Below are 20,999 nucleotides of genomic sequence, written 5' to 3' on the forward strand. Positions count from 1 at the left end.
AGGGCAGTCAGAACAGGAGTGGGAACTCCAGCCCTGACAGAAAGTTAACTTTTCTATTTGTTTTGCACAGGCAAACATAAATGGTGACTAACAATAAGCAGCCCTGTTTCTATCTAAAGGTCATATGCTCGTTTTCTTCCTTTTAGACTGCTTAGTCTTGTCCCAAAGAAACTTCAATTTCTGCTAGTCAAAGTTTACTTTATTTAAGACTACAGATAAGCACTTGAAGGTGGCAGGGTTCTACATGGTATCAAAGTTACATGGTGAGTCATTGTGTGATAATAGTAATGGGTCTCGTGTATTTGCAACCACTAGTACAACACATCAGTATTTCTTAGATTCCACAGCTGTAAGAAGCCCTATTCATTTACAGGAGCAGTCTTAAGAGATCTACTACCATGGCTTTAAAACACTGGATCAAACTGGCTGTAGAGAATGTCATGGCCATGATGTCCCACTAATGGGCCCCTTTTATTTCAACATGAATACTGTCCAGAAAGGACAAAGGTATGGAAAACAATTCATTGGGTGATGAAGAATAATACTGGTTTGTCTTTATGTTGATCCCCTTTAAAAAAATAGACATAATTTAAATATAAATACATATGAAATGTATAGATAAATATATAGAGATAGCTATGTTAATATGTAGTTTGATCAGAACTGGATAAATCAAAGAAAATCTAAAGGCACCACAATATGTCAGCATCATTGAATAGAATACTCACTATACTTTGCATCTATGCAGTTCTGAAACCAAGCAGTCAGAAAGCCATATACAGCAGGGAATAAGTCTCATTATTTTAACCTCACAGCCTAGGCAACTAAGACTCAGATTCACCTAGTGATGAGCCATACGCAATCAATCTCAGGTAAAGAATTCAGCTGTTCTGACTCCCATTTCTTTATCTAGCGAAGAATCAGAAAGTCTGGGAGCAAGATAAGAAAAGAAAACTTTAGAAAAACAGAGAATTTTCATTTCGAGTTGTGTCCAGGGGTTATAATGAGCAGAGGACTGAATCTTCTCTTTGCCAATAGTCTTAATCAGTCCTGTTAGCATTAAACAAGTTAGCTGGTATAAAATCACCTTCTGTTAAAGTAACTCTGAACTATACTTGCACATTGGAAAAGAAAGTCTGCACAGGTACAAGTGAATAGCGCCTTGTTCTCTTTCTTGTTTAATTAATCGAAATGTATTTAAAGGAACAGTAATTCATCAGGCTAAAAAATCCTGAAGTGTATCATATCACGGCTGCAGCGAACTCGCCTACGTGCAAGGAAAGCCTCATTTCTCACTTCCACTGCTGTTACATTAACACGGCTTTAACTTCGGTTGAGCTAATCCTTAGCTCATTTTAGTGTGACAGGAAAAACAAACTTCAAATCCTCTACATAAGGCAGCTTTAAATTGGCTACAATTTTTTTTTTTTTTAATTATTTGACTCCAGTGTCAAATCAGCCTTGGCTACAGATATAACACAGTGACAGACTGCCTTCTGGGCCGAGATGAGAAACAGTCAATTTAACCTTATAATTTGAACCTTAAGGAGCCTTCAATAAGTAAATGAGGATGTAAAGTAAGATAAAGAAAGGTTCATTACAAATTCAAGCCAATGTAGCGCTCCCAGACATGAAGAACATGGTGCTCCATAAGAAACACCTTCCTGCGACCTGGGGAAATACTTTCCTTCATTCAACAGCTGAATAGAGAAGAAGCAGCTCAGCAATGTTCTGCGGCTAAAGTGCTGTTGGTCCATTTAGAAGTCTCAGTCACAGCAGTGGGGTAAAGCACCAAGACTGCTGATATTTTCAAATCTCCTAGCAGCAGTAACCACACAGCAGCTTTTCTGCAAAATAAACAAAACAAGAATCCAGTTAATTCAGCAGTATACTTTTTTTATTTGATTAAGCATTCTAGGACAACCACATGGTGGTTTCTTCATGCATAAGAAAAAAGCAGCGCTGAAGCTTCTTGCTTACAAAGGGTTCTTGCAGCCACCTATTTGTGAGATGTTTTATACAATATTAAAAAGACAAGGCCTCTTTGTTAAGTGGAGAAATGGTCCTGGAGGTCACTCTTGAAATGCAGCTACTCTGCTTTTTTGCTTCTCTTGTCACACAGATCACAGCACGAAAAGGCATGCTGCAAACCTCTCCATTTATTTGTGTTACCACTGCAAGCATTTATAATGCCAGGTCTAAATCAACTGGCACTTGAGTGTATTATTTTGAGTTGAATGTGGTAACCATACTACTTGCCTGATAAAAATAGCTGAAGGGATTCTTTAAAAATAAAGCACTGCTATGACTTTAGATCCACTCATTAAGTAAACTCAAATAAACTCTAAAAAGAAAAACACATGCAGAGGAAATAACACTGCAAAAGCCAAAACCAGGTTTTCCTGCAAGTTAGATCATGGGTAGGTTACCATGTTACAAAGCTATAAAAAGTTTATTTAAAAATAATTTTGACTGCTGTTGGATGGTCAATTTATCTCAAAGTTGATTTTAGTTGTAATAGAAAATTGTGTAATACAGTGCTTCCTGCATTAGAGAGGGAGAATTTTCACCATTTGATTGCTGTGCAGTTTGTGGCTTGACATGAGAAATACAGATTAAAAGCACTAGTCCTGTAATAGGACAGGAAAACCTGTTTAGAAAACTACTATGTAGAAGCACACAGGTGAGTGGACCAAAGTTTCACCTAACCTGTGCCAGCACCAGTGAAGTGGGGATGAATGCTGAGCATCACAAAGAGGTATTCATTCCCACTGGATTCCCACTACAGAGGTTGATGCTCAGACAATACCGTATCAGGAATTCATGTGGTTTCAGAGCAAGCAGGATATAATAATGGCACCTTAACCCTCCCTGACCTCCAGCGTACCACAGAAATGCAGTTTCAAGTCCCCAAGATAGCTCATTTAAAATCAGCAACTTCTGTGCTACTATACTACACTGTATAAAATCTGTTCTAATCTTACTCACTCAAAACAGAACTGATTTCAACCACTCACAATACTCCCGTTTTTACATGTTTCTGGACAAAACGTATTGCAAACAAAACCCAGCACATCACTTGCCCTACCAAGCAGATGATGGATGATGGCAGTATTAAAAACTTGCTTGTGGTGAAAAGTGGACTACTTTTATTTTGGCATCCTGGTTGTTACTCATGACGCACAACAAAAAGGAAGTGGTTTTACGGTATGTGTGTTCTCAGCCTAATTCACATCTTGACCCTCCACTGAGTTTTGGCCAGAGATGCCTCTGGAACCTTTAAGTGATTCCCATGGTCCTTCAACAGAAGCACCAACTTCTGTGGTAGTTGGTAAAAGTGGCTGTGGGAATTAGTGTACTGGTTTATGGAGATACTGTACCACCTGAGGCAGCCTGGTTTCAAAGCAGCCGAGTGAGTATGCTTTGGTCAAAGACCAGAGACAGAACATGAGAGCACACTTGAGTGTCCCTGATTCCCAGGGGAGGCAACCAAGCCAGCCTGAGAACCACTAATGAAGTGTTTGCTAATGAAAGGGCAAAGACAGGAAGCCAGAAAAAAAGGACAGAGGGAGAGATGCTCTATCAAACTTTTTTGGGTTGCGACAGGCTCAAAAGGCAGAGAAGTGCCCTGGTAGAACTGGGTCCTCAGAACTGTGCAGCAGCTTCTTTTAGGGGACACCTTGCTTTCATTTTGCTACAGTTAGTGGAGCTGCCCTGAGGGTCTGGCCCGTGTCTCTGCTAAAAAGTAATTACTTTTCATATTTCTACCCTTTTTAAACCATACTCCTAACCACAGCATGAAAACCTGAAAGCTTTCAGCACTGAAAAATTATTGGGTGAAATCCTGCCCCATGAGAGCCAGTGGGAGCATAACCATTCCCTCTAAAACGGCCAGGGTTGGCAGCACATGTGGCTTCATACATATGAAGGTTTTTGCACATTGCTGTAACTTGGTTTAAGTGATAGGACCAGTTTACATTTTGAATGTTTTCCAGACAACAGCAGGGATGGTGGTGGCGAATACAGTTTGGACTGTGACTTTGGTTTATATAAGGTTTTCAGCTGCCCACTGATCCCTTCTGCAGAGGCTACAGTATTTACATCTGAAGAAACATTTGAGACCTGAAACAAACCTTCTGTTTGGCAGCTCTTTCAGAAAGGTTATTGAGCGGGAGGTGGCAGGGACGCAGAGTCACCTTTAGCCTTCTTCTATGGGGGAAAAAAAAGAAAGATGCCATTGCTGCGGTATTAATTGAAGATCAATCACATTTAAGGTAATGTCAGAACACTGCAAAATCAGCAAGTTTAGCAAAGCTATTTTTCAAGATGCACAAGAAATATAAGCAAAACATAGCAGGGAAGGAGCTACAAAGAAGAACATGAGTTGTAAGGTTTCTATTAGGGTAGGGTTTCCTGAGAAGAAAATTGGTGATGGGAAGAATCACAGCGGGTAAGCAGCCTGTGTTCTTGCAGCATTTGAAAAAGATAGCCTCTTCCCCAGGTGGCAGGAATTGGAGCTTCACTGGAATCCAACAAAAGGATTTGAATTGTATCCTATGAAACCCCTAAAGATACACCTAACCGTGATAAACTCTGATTTTTACTGCGAAGGCACACTTATGGATTTATTAATCTCATGGGCACAGCTGTTCCAGCAGATTATAATGAAAACTAAATTTTAATGAAAACGATAATAACTTACTTGATTGTTATTATTTCGTATTTTATACTACTTGTTATCCTTACTCTGTATAACAGGAACATCTTGCAAGGACAGAGCTGTCAGGGCACTACTCAGTCCATCCTGCCCAGAACCCACACCACCTCATTGGTAGAGCTACTACTGCTTTATTATCATCATAAACTTTGCTCTTATTTTTTTAATTAGTAATATGGTATCTTAATGATGGCTGCAGCTCAAAAGGCACCTTGATGTATTTGTCCTAGGCAATACAGTGGTAATTTTATTTAACATAGATGTGCTTTGTCTGCAACAAAGGAGGAAGTGAATATTGCACTTCAAATGCTGTAAAGATTCTGAAACCTGTTTAAAATTATCCCCTTATGAACCACTGAACCAGAGTGGACTCACTTAAAATCAGCCAACAGGGAGCTCATCCACAGTGTGACTCTCCTGAACTGACTTCTTGACAGAGGAATAATCAAAACAACTTAAAATCTTGTTGATCCTCCAACTCAGCCCAACTAAATTGTTTGTGTGAACAAACAACTGCTTCTTTTGTGTTGGTCACTAAGCTGGCTATCTTCAAAGGGCAAGACACTGCTTAGACACAAAGATACGCACTGGGTGAGGTTCCAAGCTCTGTTGGATAAGTATCCCTTGGGAGGAGGTAGGATGAAATCTAACAGCACTCATGGGGGACTTGAGGAGAGTCTGAAAGGGTTTTCAAAACAGGAACCAGAATCATCCCCAGCTGGAAAACTCTTTTCATATGGTAATGCAGTGCTCATTTTGTAAAAGGTCTAATTTTGCTAAGAAATGGATCCACTTAATAATTGCATGATCTTATATTTTTTTACCAGATGTGCAAGAACTGATGAGCAAGTATGAACATGCAAATCATAACAAAAAATAAAGCAAGGGGTCACACGTGGCTGACAGTGGCTAGAAATGCATCAGCAAGGAGGATTCAAAAATAGTTAACAGAAATGTTAAAGCAAAGAGTGATGTGGCAACACAAGAAGGCACCAGCAGATCTACAATGCACAAGGATATTTAAATTTAGAGACCTGGATTCTGCAGTGGAGCTTGTGGTCTGATAACCATGGGTGTTTTAAGGCAGCAGTTGCACTTAATCTCCAGCTAAAGGAAAACCAGAATTCTATTAAGTATTTTTCCCAGAATCTTATAATTCAATTATCTCCCGCAGGTCATGTGTTCTGCCATCATGCCATGCTGTCACTTCAGGATACTATGCCAGATGGCAGCTAATCCATGAAGTAAGTAAATTTTGCTTCACAGCAAAAATGCATTCAGATAACTTCAGAGCATTTTATGACACAATGAACAACATGAATGAAGTGGCATTGTAATATTCTATGTGGACATAAAAAAAAATAGTGTAGTCATGATGGTTCTGCAATGGAGCAGCAGAAGTGATACAACTGTGACACGATGGCATGGAACACACATTTCAAAGATATAGGAATTATATACCTTTTATCCTTGATGAGAAGCTTTGAGATGAAATCTTTGGCCTGATCAGAAACACCTTGAAATTCCTCATCTTCAAAATCCCAGGCACAGGATAGGATGTTGTTGAGGGTCTCATTATCATCATCACCCAAAAAAGGGGACAAACCACTGAGGCTAAAGTAAAAAGAAATATGTTTAATCCTCCTATCTTTTCCCCAGTGTGCCACTTATGACTGTTCTGCCACTCCTGGCCCATCTTGCAATATGCTATTGTCTAAAAAAGTCTCAGACCATTCCCATTCTATCTTCTATTTACTTGTTTAAATAATCACCCTTCTTACCTAATAAACCAAGCATTACTGTCTTTCATGGTGGATCATATTTTCTGGCCACCCTTGCACATACCTACTGGGAACTTACCAAGCAGTCTACGTTATTCTGGAAGTGTGATGCTCAAACAGTCATGAGAGATGTGCAATGAAACTAAGAAGAAAACTTCATGATGATTGAAAAAGAGGAGAGAATACTGAATACAGAATTTGGAAAGAAGCCTACATTTTCTATTTTGAGCACAGATTTTGTCCATCTTACAGTATAACAACAAATTTGGATGACTGACTCAGTTCAACCTAGAAACAGTTTACAAAGCAGATGCTGAATCCTACTCACAGCATATAAGCAATGACGCCTAAACTCCACATGTCTGTAGGAAAGGAGACGAACTCATAATTCACAACTTCAGGAGCAAGAAATTCTGGAGTCCCAAAGTTAACTCGAAGTTTTTCCCTGGGTTGATATCTAGGAAATGGAAACATTAACAAAAGACACCAATAACAGATCTAATTAAAGTTGCATCTAATAAGTTGTCTAGTACTTGGAAGGATTGCAGAAGCATACAGGAAATTCAGTAGGAAAACAAGGACAGACAGAAGTACAAAGTAAAAATAAGTATACCCATATATAGAATGAAAAACATTTGCAAGCTTCATATAATACTTTAGGGCAAAACCCAACTACTATAACAAAGGAAGAAAGTCAGATTTCAAGGATTCCTCAGAACAGTTGTTATCATCCTTTTGGGACTTCTCCATATCATAGGCATGGAATTTTTAACCAGTAAATCCTTCACTGAAGTATTGGCACCTAATCAAACTAGAAAGTGATGTAGCATGGGTTATATTGCAACGGCCCTTCACACACTTTTTTGAAGAATCTCATAACATTGGAGACAGGAGGCCAGATAAGATATACCACTGATTTTGTCCATTTTAGCTGTTCCAAGATACTTATGTGCATGCATCAGCCCTCTTTCAACCTTCTACCTGAAAAAAAGGCTCCGAACAAATCCTTTTTACTCCAAACAATCCTTATTAAAAGATATCCCTGGTTAAAAGAGACACATTAAATCAGTCTTAAGAGCAGTAGGACACCATTATGTATCAAATGTCATTGTAGAGATGCAATACTTTTTTCATTGTTTCCTAATTCACTTACGATTAGCAAGAACACATGTACATACCTTCTTGCCAATCCAAAATCAATAATTTTTATCTGATTTGCTGATCGGTTCACGCACAGGATGTTCTCAGGCTGCCAAAAGAAAGCAAGAAATACTTTAATGAGAAAAAAATATCAAAAAAGGGCTTCTAGAAAACTGTAGGGAGAAAAACACTGAAAACACAGCAAACAAGCACTTTTTGCTTTCCTCCTTGTTCAGATTTCTCTGCATAGGTACTCCCTCTGCTATCACACAACAGTTGGGGTTGTGTGTTCTGTGTCTTGCAACTGCTTTTTCTTCTCCTTGGCTTTTCATTTTGACATAAAGCAGCAGTTCAGATAAAGAACTAAATAGGGGGAGGGAGATAGAGTATGCAGACTTCCAAAGTGGGGTTTCAGGATGCTGCCACTGTGATTTTACAGACCTTAATAAGCTGACACTGATTAAAAAAAAAATAAATAATAATTTCTTGTGCTTTGAAGTTTATCTTATAGCTTTATGTTTCTGAGTTCACAAATGTTCTGGCAGTAACTGATTGAACACTGATATATTAAGCTAGTCACATCAACTTTATGCTTTTCTCAGATATTGTAGCAAAAGGTAGGATTCACAGGTTAAATCCCTCTGGGGACTCGCATAGGGCCAAATCCTGTTCTTCACTTCCCTGGCAGGAATCCATTAACTTCCTAGAATTACGCCAAATTCATACAGAAGGGACTGAGAATAGAATTTAGCCAATTGTCTTTGAAATGTAAATACCTAAAATACAGTCTCATATTCACTGCCAGCAGTTTTATAGCTACTCCGTCTTGTTGCTCACTGAATCCTCTTTGAAACAAAACAGGCCTCAACACTTAAAACATTAGTTAACCTTTGTCACCATTGCTAATTCATTTTACATGTAGGACTTTCAAACACCATAGGACTTTTAAACACCAGATGTCCATAGTTTCTGAGGTCTGGATGATTATGGTCAGGATGATTTTCTTTCAGTTTCAAGCTTTCTTTCCCAAACTCATTTGTTACTGACAGCAATCTATGAACAAGCAAAACAGAAGGGAGAAGCCATAGCTGGTAAGCACACGAAAAGAGGTCTCTGGGAAGAATTTCTTGGATTGCATATGTATCTTTTTGTCAGCAGTTTGACCTCATATGAAAACTGTGCCATCTCCAGGAACATAATTAATGTGTCCCAAAGAACCATACGAACTTCTGCTTGACAGGTTTCCAGGTAACTGGATGTTTATAAAGAAAGAGAAAAGTGAATCTGGTCATTGATTAGCAACTGAAGCAAGTCCCTACAAGGATCTGCTCATTTGCTTAACTACTGCAATAATATATACACTAATAACATTAAAGATGTACTATATTAACCCAGTTATTACAAGCCAAAAACAGCAGCAGTAATAAAAATCTGACTGAAGAGAAAACCATCTAGTGCACTTTTTGTTTATTTTTGCTTTGTTGCAAAGCTCAGGGATCACTAGGAAGCTTTACCACCAGTCATAGAACTAAAGACATCACCCCATTTTATTCCTGCACTGAGCAGAGGTAAGAAATGGTCTATTATTTGATAAAAACTTGGGTTAAGGGAGAAAGAGATAACTTAAATATACAGCCTGATGAAAAATACAACAAATGTTTTCTAAGGGGTGACAGTTAACCATTAGCAGTCAACCAGAGTAAGAATTTGCAATTGGTGGATTGGTTTTTAAAAATAAGTGAGGGGCCTTTTTGTGCATATAGTTGAATAGTTCAGATAACTAAGCAAGTACATGGCAACCTGCCACCCTTCTCTGGGCTTTCAGCTACAGTAGCAACTATTGCCTAAACCGACATAGATGTTCTGCATTTGTTACATCAGCCACTGACTATTTTTATTGATTTATTTCATTTCAGCAAGTACATTTTAATGTATTTTTTCTTAAGCTGGCTATCTACCATTACCTTTACATGACTACGACAGAATAGTGTAGTCCTCAGAAACATTCAGGACTTTCACTGATCCTGAATGACCCTTGAATTTAGTTCCATTCACTCATGCCTTGGTTTCTGCATGGTAAAAAATGGGGATAATTGCAGACCTATGGCCAATATGTAAAACAGAGATCCTGTGCAGTTGAATTAAATAAGATTTGCATGCTATTTTGAGATTCAAATATCAAAATTGAAAATAACAAGATACTTCTTGTCAGCTCTGGCTTTCTATAAAATCAGTCTGTGGAAAATTCAATTGCTATGAGGCTTGATGACATAGGACCACGATTCTTGTCTAATTTACTTACTTCTGCAGTAATTTAACTGATCTCAATGTGGTTAAAGTAAATACACATTGGTCTAAGGAAAGCAGAATAAGGCCTTTTGTAGTTTCTGCCATGGGAATCTGCTAAGCTGTATGGTTTACCATTAAGAATAAGAATTTCCACAGCTGTAATTGCACTAAACATACATCTCAATTCTCTACCTTGAGATCCAAATGAAGAATGTACATTTGGTGCATGTACTGAATTCCCTCGCAGATGTGTTTTATGAACAAGATAGTGTCCATCTCTGACAAATTGCAGTTTTCATCAATAATTCGGTCAAATAACTCTCCTCCTTCCACACTGATGAGAGAAAGAAAGAAAATTGTAACCGAGTCCAAATCCAATCCCATGCAGTTAGAGCAATACGGAATTTATGCTACCGAATATTTTAATCATCCGCAGTCAGATTCAGTAAGGAAGGTATGCAATATGAGCTTGTACTCTAACCTAAGTTTTCAAGAACTGGGTTCTGCTGCATACTGGCCTGAACTTCTTCAAGGTCTGAGAGTCTCCCATCCAGTCTCCCATCCATTGATACCCATGAATGTCTGGAAATTTGAACCTTATGCTATCTTGCGTCATCATTTTATATCAGTGAAATTAATGAAGTCACATGGAAACCAAAGATAATATGCTGGAGAATCTACATTTAAATAATTATCAAAAATTTTTTTAATTTGGATTTAAATCCATCACAGTTTAAGAGGGACATGAACCAAAATTTCCATTTGAAACTATCTAAAGTCAACAAAAAATTACTTTCAATTTCTCATCACATTTCAGAATGCCTCCAGCTTGCCCATTCACAGCTATAAAGACATTTCCCTTTTGTGATATGCTAATCATGTAGACCAAATTCAGAGGACTATCTGAATGTTCCAAACAGCCAAATTCACAGAACTTTGAACCTTCTGCTATGCCTTTCAGTGTTTTAGTTATGTCTTTTTTGGCATCCTTATGACAATATCTGCTTAACTTGACTTTAAGGCAGCTATTTTGTGCCTAACTAGCCTTATAACCCAACATAAAAGACAAGTTTATCCATTCTGGCACCTAGCATAAGGATTAAGCACAGCTTCTACAGCTGACTCTTCTTCAGTGTAAGACATATTCTAGTTTGCTTCACAGAACTGGAGATATTCTGACAAGTCCTTTTCTTAGTTGACTAAAATTAAAATCTGAAACTGAAGGGAAAGTATATAACACAGCTCTATCTTCAAATGGAGCAGTGGTTTTACAGCACCAGGAATGTAGCACATCACTGGAAAAAATGCATAAATGGCTGCTTTGGAAAAATTTTCTCTTTAAATCTTTTTTATTGTTGTTCCTGAGAACACCATTCATATGTTCTTTCCACCTGTAAGAAGCTCTATTTCTAATTTCTGGAGAAAGTAAGAAGGAAATGGACAACTCTAGCAAAAATGGTAAAGACAGAATGGGAAAGAAAAGAACACACTTACTATTCCATGACTAGTACAATGTCATTTTTAGATTCAAAGGCATCATATAGCTGGATGAGGTTCACATGATTCAACTGGTTCATGACATTGATTTCATTCTTTACTTCATCCTGTAAAGAGTCATGAGTATTATTTCAGAAGGCTTTTTTGTAAGAAAGCTACATAAAACAGGACAGAGCTTGAACCAGACATCTACATTATCTTCATGTTTTCACTCATGGCAACCAAGCAAATGGTTTTGCTTTGATTACTCCTGCAGTGGTAGATGTCAAGGCTATAGAAGCTACTAGCCTGAACTCAGAGCTCAAGTGGGGGACTGTCTCAGTAACAAGTTATCTATCTGGGTGGAAAAAGAAGAGAGCCCATATGGACAAATGGTGGGTTCTCAGGGATATGAAGAAAAGAGAGACATAGAATAGGACTTGGTTCAATCAGCTGTAGGAATATAAAATCAAGCCGTGTAGTAAAAGTCCAGAACAGTCCTCAAAACATCCCTTTGCAGTCGAAGGAGAGAGACTGCTACGTCCATTCGTAGAATCATAGAATCATAGAAAGGTTTGGGTTGGAAAGGACCTTAAGATCACCTAATTCCAACCCCCCGACATGATCAGGGACACCTCGCACTAAGCCATGTCACCCAAGGCTCTGTCCAGACTGGCCTTGAACACTGCCAGGGATGGAGCATTCACAGCTTCCTTGGGCAACCCATTCCAGTGCCTCACCACCCTCACTGTAAAGAGCTTCTTCCTTATATCTAACCTAAAATTCCCCTGTTTAAATCTGAACCCATTACCCTTTGTCCTATCACTACAGTCCCCGATGAAGAGCCCCTCTCCAGCATCCTTGTAGGCCCACTACAAGGATTAGCCTAACTATTTTAGACATGCAGTTTAGGATGGGCTAAATCATTCTCTGGTGGTGTCAATCTCACTCCATTGACTATAAGGGGATTCTTGGTGACCAGCTTTGCCCTTAGCAACCCCAGTTAGCTCAGACAAATCTCACCCTTGAGTGCCATTAGTGTCACTGCTGTCACACAAAGGATGCTATGCATGCTTTTCCTGTGAAAGCAAGTCCCAGATGGCTATGAGGTTTGCAAAACAGGCCAGATGAATTCTTCTCATCTGTATTTGTGTTGATGTCAGGAGCCCAGATCATGCCTGTTATCAGCATCCCTCACAGTGATGTCAAGTCTTTACAGTAAAGGTTACAGTCTGCTTGAAAGGGAATAATGCTATGTTACAGGCCTGATGGATGTTTTCACCATTAAGGAAAACACCAACAGAATTAACACCAGAAAGTGAAATAGGAAAGCCAAAATGACACAAAGAGCTGAAAAGAAATTTGGAAAACATAAGAGAGAAAATTCAAAAGAGGACTTTGATGAATCACTGGAAGTTCTAGAGGAGAAGGGAAATAGAACTAGAGCCAAATGTAATCCAGCAGCACCTAGTGTGATGGCTTGTGAGTCACTTGTCCATGGCCTGTTGTGTAGAACAAACACACTGGAGATGTGCGATCCATTGGGGAACAAAAGATTAAAATCACATTCTACCAACCTTCTGTTTAGGACCTTTTGCTTTTATAATTTTCGCTGCTAGCTTGAGACCTGTTGCTTTCTCTTCACATTTGTGCACTTGACCAAATCGTCCTCTAGGAGGAAAAAAAAAGAGGAAAAAAAATATCAGCCAGTGGTACTGATGTCACTCCTGAATGTAAACTAGGTTATAAACATCAGAAATTATCCTCTCCCTACTAGGTTCCATTTCAATTGCTCTATTGCTATTTTGTTGTGTAGATTAGATTTGCTACTACTCATTTAGGCATGCCAAAATCACCCATTGTTCTACCTGATATTATCCCACTTCTATGATTCACTCTACTCACCTCATAACATGCAATGACTAATCCTGGAGAAGTCAACATAATGTTAGGATAACAACTTGCTTATGTGCACAATCTGTGATATTATGATGAAACAAAGATTAACCCAAGACCATGCTGCCATCAGAAATGTCAATATCACTCTTTATGTCAGCATGAGAGAGAATGTAACTACATGGCCTGTCAGATTAGCCTTCTGATCTATCTGAAAACATGCATGTGTTTTCAGGGATGGGACCTCCTGAGAGAAAGAAGACTACAATATGTCTCTACATCCTGCTGGCTGCAACGTCAGGTAAAGCATTACAGCATTCTAGGAGCACCGTCATAAAGCCTGAGGGCAGTTGGCTGACCTAGAACATTGCTCAACATAAACCAAGTCTGCTGATTCCAAACCTTAAGCCAAAATTCACCCACACAGTAAAATCAGCCTCCTGTTTTCATCCCTTTCTAAAGCACTGTTAGAGTTTAGACTTTCATGACTTTGGCTCTAGTGAAGCATGTTGTTTCCATTCACCTTCCAGGGTGCTTGACTATAAATTTGTGCCCTACTTTCCGTATTGATTGGTTTCACCTGACTTACCCTCCCAAGATTTCATTCTCGCTGACGTTATAATAACTGCTGATCCCCACCCTTTTGGCTGAGACAATCCGGTGATCAAATGGTGCTGGTGGAGTAGAACTATTGTCTACAAAAGAAAAAACAGACAAATCGAATAATAGTGGTCACATGCAGTACTTGTCTATCTCATATTTTAGTCCCTCTTTTCCCCAGTTGAGCTCATTTAAGAACTGAATACACCCCCTGTAAATTTTATAGTCAAGTCTTTTTCTGTTATTGAAGAAAGGGTTTATTCCAGGAGCTCTGGCTCAGAAGACAGGGTGTTGTTGGGGAGCAACACTACTAAGACAAGGACTCTTATTAAGTTACCATCTTCTGCACAACAGTACCAAGAGGCAAAGCGAAGACTGCTAGACTAAACCAATGTAATTTCATGCCCACAAAGTGTCTCAGCAACTTGTTTGGAAGGAATTCAGCTTTTTCTCTGATTACTCCTCCATCCCCCCTCAGGGACTGTTAGTAGTTGACTATGTACTGCAATTCTCCAGTGGGGTAGGAAGAGACCTGCTCTAGACCCAGCTAAAAGAGGCTACTTTCCAGCTTTTGCTTTTCATAGTGAAGAATCCCCTCCTCTACTGATTGACACAACTTGTCATTCTCCACAGCATAGTCAAAACCTTTAAAGACCATATTTAGAGCTTGTGCATAGTAGGGAGTTTCACCCTGGCAGGCAGCACCTGGGATTTCCAGTATGGCTCAGGACCCAGTATGGTAGTACACATGGTAACTGTCATACGCTGCTCTGAAGACTTTCTGTCCTTAAAAAAAGATGTCAGGTAAAAAAAAGTAAAGAGGGGCACAGAGGAGGGATGGGTTCCCAACATCACATTGCAGCAGCTATGGAGTTTCAGCACAAATGCAGGTCTCTGGCATTGTTGTGTGGACCTCCACATGCTGGACCATTCCGCCATCCTGATGTCAACATCCCTGCTGGAAACCAGCCCTGCACGCCTAATTTCTCTTTGGATTTTTTGCAGGGTGTTGTGACTTCAGCTTCATACCCACGTTGTTTTGCATTTGATTGATATCCCCAAGAGTGACCTCTGGCTGACCAAGGTGACAAATACTTCTTCAACTGGTTGGGAGGGCTAGAGCCCCAGTGTTTCAACATGAGCTCTCTGGTTTGGAATGCCGGCTCCCTTTTGTGTGAGGCTTGTTGAGCAATTTTAAAACCATTCATTACTCCAGTGAAAATGATTAAAAACACAAACAAATATAACCCATGACAGCATGTAGCTGGCAGGAACACTTTGGTCATTAATATAGCAGTAGATTGTCCTTGTTCACAGTGAATGTCCATTTTCCAGGACACCAGCTGTGTACCTAGAATTTTTTTTTGACAGTGTTAATAACTTACACGGTCAGGAAGTTAGTTCATGGTCAAGGAATTGTGAAAAGCTGGGGCTTCTGGAAGTTTGCCACCTACTTGGGATTCTGCACAGTTTGAACTGCACAACCTTAAGTATGGGCCTTTGTGTATTACTGAGACCCACAAAATGCCAAGAAAACCTCTACCCTAAAGGCAGAATTTCGCTCTGGCAACACGAACTCCAAGGGCCCTGGCATGTTAGTGGCAGAAGAAAATGTCTCTCTGAAAGCTCAGCTCCCAAATGTTACCAAAATCTGGGCAAGGATGTGTTCTTCTAAAGAGGCCAGAGCGACTCTTTAAAACTATGTCTAAGTTTTAAGCCTCAAGATTTTCCCAGTGACAGACCCTCTATTTTCTTTTTCCCACACACCAGAGGGGATCTCTCTCTATTCAAGTGTGAATTACTATCACAGATTAAAGATGCTCCAAGAGAGACACTTTTAACCTTAATGTCATCCTTAATAATGTGCCAGAGCTCAGGACAGGTTATGGAGTTTAAAGTTTTAAATACGCTAGCTTCTGTTTCCTGCTCCAAGAGCCTAGTACAAACATTTAAGAAATGTTTCCTTTCTTACTCTCCCCTCATTCCCAAAGCAAAGCAATTAATTTTCAGTCCTATGCATGCACATGCACACACATATAACTGCAAATCCTTCAGGCCATCCTCTCATGTAGCATCATTTCATATTCAGAGATAGGCAATGAAATTCTCAAGATGGAGGTCTAATATTAGAAATCTCTGCCTCACCCTGGTGAGCACTGCTTCAGAGTTTGGTGCACAAGCAACATTTCTCTGACTGTTCAACAGCTTCAGTTGGGCTTCCACACAAAAATAAGTATTTCTTTATTTTATAGGCTGCAGTTGTTCTCACTTCAGATTGCAATGGTATTAATATGAGCAAGCTGCTTTGCAGGCTACCTCCAGAGCATTGCAGATTCTGTGTTAACACATGTTCTCAGCACTTCCACGGGTCACCCAATTTTGCCACAGATGACAAAATTTCTCCCATCAGTTTACACTTAAGACTGTTAGCTCTATTGTTAAAAGAAATGGGAAAGTGGATAGCATTAGTGGAGCGGTAGTGGCAGAAGCACATCAGTCACAGCTAGTTTGTGACAGAACGGAAGCCTCTAAGATGGAAGCGAACAGAACCGTGTTATTTCCCATCAGTTTAGGATATGGCCTGTGAACAACCATTTCATGTCAGAGCTACCATGCACACCTTTCCCCCCTACTAATTACAATCATGAAATCATTCTCTTCTACAGATGTCTCTCTCTGATCGTTACTGTGATACCAACGGAATCAAATGCTTTGCCTTTAGGAATACTTCCTATAAAAGCTTTTTTTAGTTTTACTTATGCCATCAGCACTTTCTGCATCTGCCCTGCTCTTTTTGTGGTCATCTTTGATTAGGCCTCCAACATTCACTCGATGCTTACTGCTACCACTATGCTCAAATTGGCAGGTCTGCTCAGTGACTGAACTATAATTTCCTGTACCTTTTTCGCAGCCTTTACACCTGCAAGGACAAAACATGGCATTAGTGCAGGGTACACTTAAATCAGAGCAAATTCAGAAACACAGGCAAAAAATACCTACAGTATATTGTATTCAAATAACATTAGGTTATTTTCCTTCATGGCGTAAAATAAACTGTTTAAATATTCATTTTGAGAAATAAAAATGACCCCTAAGTTAATCATGACAGCAAAATGTTTCTCCAGAACTGAAAATCTCATCTGAGCTCTTCTAAATTTAACATTTCACTATCAATCTCACCTTTAAAGCAATGGGAGAACATTGGGATTTCACTCTGTTCATACAGGTTTGTAAGAGCTTAAACTGATTTATCACTGAAGGGCTATATATCAATGCAGCAAAGAATTACAGTAAAAGAATTATCAGTTTAATTGCCTGAACAAAGATTCATAGTTTTATGTTATCATTTAAGTAACTACGTTTTACAGTAACTTAATTCCCAATTTATACATGGCCTAATCTATCCTTACTTTGCTCGTAGGTTATATGATGCTGCAGTACACAAACATAAAAATGGGAGACTTCTCAGAAATGAAGAATAGTCCTACACAATTCCCATGTTCCTAACCTTTTTCCCAAGCAAACAACCAAAGCACACTGCTAGCACCACGTATAGTAGATTGTTTGCCCGTCTCTTATGAGTATAACTTCAGTTTAAAGCTCAGGCCAGACAGATAAATGCATTTTACTCTTTTGTTTTGGGCTGGATTTTCACCAGTATTTATATTAACCAGCCACTTTGACTTGAAACTTGAACTTCACTTTCTAAAGCATAGATCTCTTATGAATATGCAGCCTAAGCTTCAGAATTTACCTTCCCTCTGGTACCTCTTCATCATCGCTTTCTCCTGCCTCTTCTTCATTTTGGGAAGGAGCTGGTGGTTCCTCAACATCTTTTTCACTTTTATCAGCATTTCCTTCCCCTTCTTTCTCCTTCCTCTCTTGTCTTTCAACTCCAGACACCTGATGTTCCTCCTTCCTCTCCCCTTCTGCTGGAGGCTCACTCTCTACCTTCTGCCCAGTTATCCTTTCACAAGCATCAACAACATCATCTTCTTGCTGCTTTTCTGTAGCGAAGGATTTCTGAACAGAGCTTCTCCTGCATTTGGAATAGTTTTCGAAAGCCAAACTTTCTCCTTTCTCCTCTGGCCCTTCAGTATGACATTTGGAAGGGTCCATTTGAAGCAGAACAGAATTTTCCCTGTTGGCATTTTCCTTGTTGAGCTTACAAACTTCTTCCTGAGAGCAGGACTGGCTCTTTTGGATGTCCTCCTCTGTAAGTAAACAGATTACCAAGGAATCTGTCAGTAATGCTCTGATAGTCACTAACAATGTTAAAGTAGGGTTGCACACTTCACGTAACTTCTGTTGCATTTTGAATCAGGCACACTTGCTTTCCTCTCCACTTTCAAGGTCAGTGTAAGTTCTCCTAAGCAAGAATAGACTACTTCTTTAAAACAGAGATATCATGGGTCACAAAGTCTTCCTCTCAGACAGCACTGGAAAATGTTTTTCTCACTCAAATTTACTGTCAGCCAAGTCAGGGTCGACAAACTCCTAAGGCAAAGCACTTCTTTGAGCAGTTTGCCACTATGTGCACAAGCATGTGAGAAGTAGGTTAGTGCTGCTTGAACAATTCTCTCATGCTGATGAGCACACACATAACCCAAAGAGCTTCACTGGAGCTGTTCAGGAGAGTAATGGCTATTTCTGTGCAGTTGTACCCTTAGGAGCTCGAAACTGATCGGAAACAAAAAATACTCTAACCTGTTGAGTCTGGTGGCTTCTTCTCTTTTGTTCCTGTTTCATTAACATGTGACTTTTCTTTGATGACCTGTGGAGAAGGCAATTGATGTTAGTCCAAGTATACAGCATTCATGTTGTACTGTTCCTTATGAAATTGCAGACAGTTCGGGGGTTTTTTGTCAAATCCAAGTACTCTGTGTTCTAACTCACGTTTTTCTTACAATGATGGTCATTATTTTAATCACTATCAAGCTGATTAGATTGGTACCAGTGTAAAGCAAGAGAAATGATCTCAATTCTAGTCAACACCAGTGCTGGCATAAACACAGAAAAGATCAGGATTGAGCCTCAGAGACTTAAAGCAAAAAAAATCCAGAAATGAGCTTTTGCCCTGCAGCAGCTTTTGCTGTTGAAAATTAGGTTAGTTAAACCAAACCTAAGACTATTTAGTGTTCTAGTAAAATGTTCAGTAACATTCTTACTGACAGATTTCAGAAAGTTTTTTGCTGTTAATCAATGTCTAGTTACAGCATTTTTAATGATCAAATAGTTTCTCACAGGCTGACCAAAACAGTTACCAGTAACTGGAGCATATAAACCAGAATGTCAGTTTTGTAGGGCTCTCTTACCTACATTTTACAATGCTACAGTGACATCTAGAGGTGCTTCATATCAAGCCAGCTCCTCATAAAAACTATTACTGTTACCTTTATAGCTATTTACTCATATTCCTATGCTGTTTGCTTAGTGTGTTTTTAAATAGGCTGCTCCTAAACTTGTAGTAGGATGCAGACCACAGTAAACCATGGTGTCTGCTGACTCTCACTGCTCCTTTTCCACCTGCCTTCTTCCTCTCATAGTACTCTGAAACTGGCACTATCATTACTAGTAATAGATCCACACGGTGTGAAAAATGCAGATACCTCCAAATATTTTCCAAAGAGACTACTTTTGGTCTTCGAGCTACCAGCTGAAGCAGTGTAATTCATATTTCAACAAAATATACAGGGCCAAGCACTTAATTTTGAGTGTCTTAATCATGCACAGCTTATTCATATTGTATTCTGAGCATGAAACAGTCCTATTACTAAACATTTGTTCTGGTAAGCTTTCTGCATTTTTTATGCTTTTTTTAATTTTTGTTTTAATTTCATCAGTCTATATGGAAAATAGGCATGAAATTGAAGCAATGTGTGTCCGCTACAAATAGTTCAAGGGAAAGAAAGCAAAGAATCAAAAAGAGTTGAGAAAAACTGGATGAAACAGCATGAAAGGCTTTCAGCAGGACTTTTCAGAAAACCTTGATCTGCAAGGGAAAAAGAAACTATAATATGAGCATCAGAACTGGGACTGACAACTGTTTGGGATGTGGTTGGTCCCAGAAGGTTACAACCCACAGAATGAAAAAGGCCTAAATACAACTTGGTAAGTACCTTTGAAATACAAGTTGGATCCTGTTCACAAGGACCTTAAATATAAATGTAACAGTTCCAGATGGATCACAGGGAATCAAATAATGCTCATTCTGGTCTCTTAGTGGTGAAAAGCACTAAAAGCAGTAGGAAAAAGCCTCAGACATTCATTCTGCAGTGTGACCGCAATTAGTAATGCACTCAGATTCCTGTAAGTATGTCACCCTCACCATACCACTGAGGACATTAGCTCTGATCAAATACAGTCAGCTGAGCAAATAACCAGAGAAAGAGAAATGGCCTCCAAACTCTTTGATGAACAGGGCCAGATTTCACTTCTGCATTCAGAATTAATTGCAGGCACACAGAACTTCCTACTAAATATTGCTGTAGTTTGCAGGTGTGAAATACAGAAGCCAGCTTTTGAAAATCTGTCTAAGGGAAGGAACACTGGATGATGCTGAGTATCTGAAATTGCCCTGGTGTTCCATAAATTACTACAGTGTTTATTCAAGCATCATTTCTGATCTCTTACTTTGTAACAGCAGGAGGAGCTCATACTAATTTAAATAAGAAAAAAAATAAAGAATACAAATAAACAGTTACTGGTATCCTTCAGAATCAATAAATGTAGCTATCTGCAAAAAAATATAGTGTCAACAGTGCACTAGAATAAGAACTACAGATGTAAGGACCAGACATTGGACTATTTGTAGAAACATGAGTGGCCTACATATGAGCATCCCAGTTTTCTCAATGTTTTGCTATTCGTAGCAACATGTGACTTCAACTTGTCAGACCTCGACCCAGCAATAAAAAACGTGATGTTTTGCTCATTATTTCTTCCTTATGGAGGGTGGGGTTGAACCAAGTTGTCTGCAGCAGACACAAATCAACATGTCCCTCCCTGCCAGGCCACAGAAGGCACAAAGCTCTCCTAGTAGTCTGGCAGGGGCGTGTGCTCCTGTGGCGTCTGACCCTATGCAGTTGGGCCAACCGCTC

At 39.3% G+C, this 20,999-nt stretch overlaps 1 protein-coding gene across 1 annotated transcript in view; it reads right to left on the reverse strand.

The window, feature by feature from the left end:
• Nucleotides 1-4,161: 4,161 nt before the first annotated feature.
• The window catches only part of LOC104412795 (myosin light chain kinase 2, skeletal/cardiac muscle-like), a 24,902-nt gene continuing 8,064 nt past the window's right edge, over nucleotides 4,162-20,999 (reverse strand). Inside the window, 12 exon segments of the mRNA XM_010023610.1 lie at nucleotides 4,162-4,209; nucleotides 5,752-5,824; nucleotides 6,179-6,331; nucleotides 6,827-6,955; nucleotides 7,677-7,747; nucleotides 10,120-10,261; nucleotides 11,422-11,531; nucleotides 12,981-13,074; nucleotides 13,889-13,994; nucleotides 16,800-16,819; nucleotides 17,654-18,113; nucleotides 18,607-18,673. Coding sequence (XP_010021912.1) covers nucleotides 4,162-4,209; nucleotides 5,752-5,824; nucleotides 6,179-6,331; nucleotides 6,827-6,955; nucleotides 7,677-7,747; nucleotides 10,120-10,261; nucleotides 11,422-11,531; nucleotides 12,981-13,074; nucleotides 13,889-13,994; nucleotides 16,800-16,819; nucleotides 17,654-18,113; nucleotides 18,607-18,673 — 1,473 coding nt within the window.

Source organism: Nestor notabilis, unplaced genomic scaffold (assembly GCF_000696875.1).
Source record: "Nestor notabilis isolate BGI_N333 unplaced genomic scaffold, ASM69687v1 scaffold13961, whole genome shotgun sequence".
NCBI classification, from domain to species: Eukaryota; Metazoa; Chordata; class Aves; order Psittaciformes; family Psittacidae; genus Nestor; species Nestor notabilis.